This window comes from Chiloscyllium plagiosum, unplaced genomic scaffold (genome assembly GCF_004010195.1).
Source record: "Chiloscyllium plagiosum isolate BGI_BamShark_2017 unplaced genomic scaffold, ASM401019v2 scaf_16885, whole genome shotgun sequence".
Classification (NCBI taxonomy): domain Eukaryota; kingdom Metazoa; phylum Chordata; class Chondrichthyes; order Orectolobiformes; family Hemiscylliidae; genus Chiloscyllium; species Chiloscyllium plagiosum.
Genome location: NW_025184337.1, coordinates 1,218 through 2,740, shown reverse-complemented (window position 1 = coordinate 2,740; position 1,523 = coordinate 1,218). Strand labels below are relative to the sequence as shown.

At 54.2% G+C, this 1,523-nt stretch overlaps 1 protein-coding gene across 1 annotated transcript in view; it reads right to left on the bottom strand.

The window, feature by feature from the left end:
* Window positions 1-140: 140 nt before the first annotated feature.
* Window positions 141-1,523, bottom strand: part of LOC122545514 (ankyrin-1-like) — a gene marked incomplete at its 3' end in the record, with an annotated part of 2,453 nt that continues 1,070 nt past the window's right edge. Inside the window, exon 3 of the mRNA XM_043684511.1 lies at window positions 141-510. Within this exon, the coding sequence (XP_043540446.1) occupies window positions 141-510 (370 nt within the window). The remainder of the gene's footprint in view (window positions 511-1,523) is intronic.

The window sequence follows — 1,523 nt, the reverse complement described above, 5'->3', positions numbered from 1 at the left end:
TCACTCCCACTCTCTCCCTCCCTCTCTCACACACAGACACAGACATTACAGTGGCTCAGTGGTTAGCACTGCTGCCTCCTGGCACCATGGACTGGATTCGATTCCAGCCTCGGGTGACTGTCTGTGTGGGGGGAGTTTGCACAGTCTCCCTGTGTCCGTGTGGGTTTCCTCTGGGATCTCTGGTTTCCTCCCACAATCCCAAAGATGTGTAGGGTGTAGGGGTGTTTGCCTGGAGAGGGGAGTGGATGAGCAGGGTGGAGAAGAGGGTTTCTCCGCAGTGACCGCTCGCTGGGCACCAACTGGGATCAGCCAACCCTGACAGCTACGCTTCACCCACGGCCATGCCATGTAGGGGGGACCCTCTGTGCCTGGGGTCTCTCTGTGTACCCTCCCTCCCCGCGCCATCCTTACCCAAGCTGCAGAGTGTGGTGAGGCCTGGTGTTTCAGTAACAGCTCCACAATGTCAGCGTTATCATGGTGGACTGCCACATGGAGAGGAGTCAGACCGTTCTGTCGGATACAAACAGGCTTTAGTACAGGAAAGCAAGCAGCCCTCTCCCTCACCATCAACACACACACTCGAGCTCCCAGTCTCAGAGCCACAGCCTTGTGGTCCTCGAATCCCTTCCCTGAGAGCTCTCTCCCCAGCTCTCCATCCAGAACACACCCATATCTCTGTGTGTGTGTGTGGATCTGTGGGTCTCATCAACAAATGTCTGTGTGTCTGTGCACACATGATGGAGTGTGGGTGTATCACAAGGGTGGCCCCGTGTCAGAGAGGGACTCATGGGGCGTGTGTGTGAGAGAGAATGTGTGTCAGAGTGTTTGAGAGCCTATCAGAGATCCATGTGCTGATATGATGTGAGATGTGTGTGTTGGCGCACGTGAGAGTGAAAGAGAGACACTGTGAGAGAGAGTGTGTGCACAAGTGAGTGTGTGCATGAATGTGCATGCATGTGAGAGACAGAGACACACAGAGAATGACAGCTAGCAGGTATACGTGAGCATGTTAGAGTGTGTGTGCAAGAGATTGTGTGTGTGAGAGAGAGTAAGTCAACAAGAATGTGTGCGTGTCACAGTGTGTGTGTCTGAGACAGAGAGTGTGTGTGCGTATGTGACTGTGTGTGTGAGAGAGAGAGAGAGACACAGAGAGAGACAGAGACTGAGAGAGAGAGAGAGAGTGTGTCAGCACTGTCACTCAGAGTGTGCTCTGGCTGTGTTTGGTCACTCTGGTGAGGCTGAAGGTAGTGCGAAAGAACATTTGGTGATCCAGTGCTTTCTCCAGCTTAAAGAGAAGCTTTTATCAACCAGGAAGCATGTGGGACTCCACATCCCTGTCCCTGCCTCAGGCTGCTCTGCTTTCCTCCTGCAAGGTGACCGGGAGGTTGGAGCAGGTGAACGCCAGGTCCTGGCTGGCTACTGACTGTCTACTCCAGTCCTGTGTGCAGGGTCATGTCTGAGAGAGAGAGATGGAGAGAGAGAGGGGGAGAGAGGGGGAGAGAGAGAGGGAGGGAGGGAGAGAG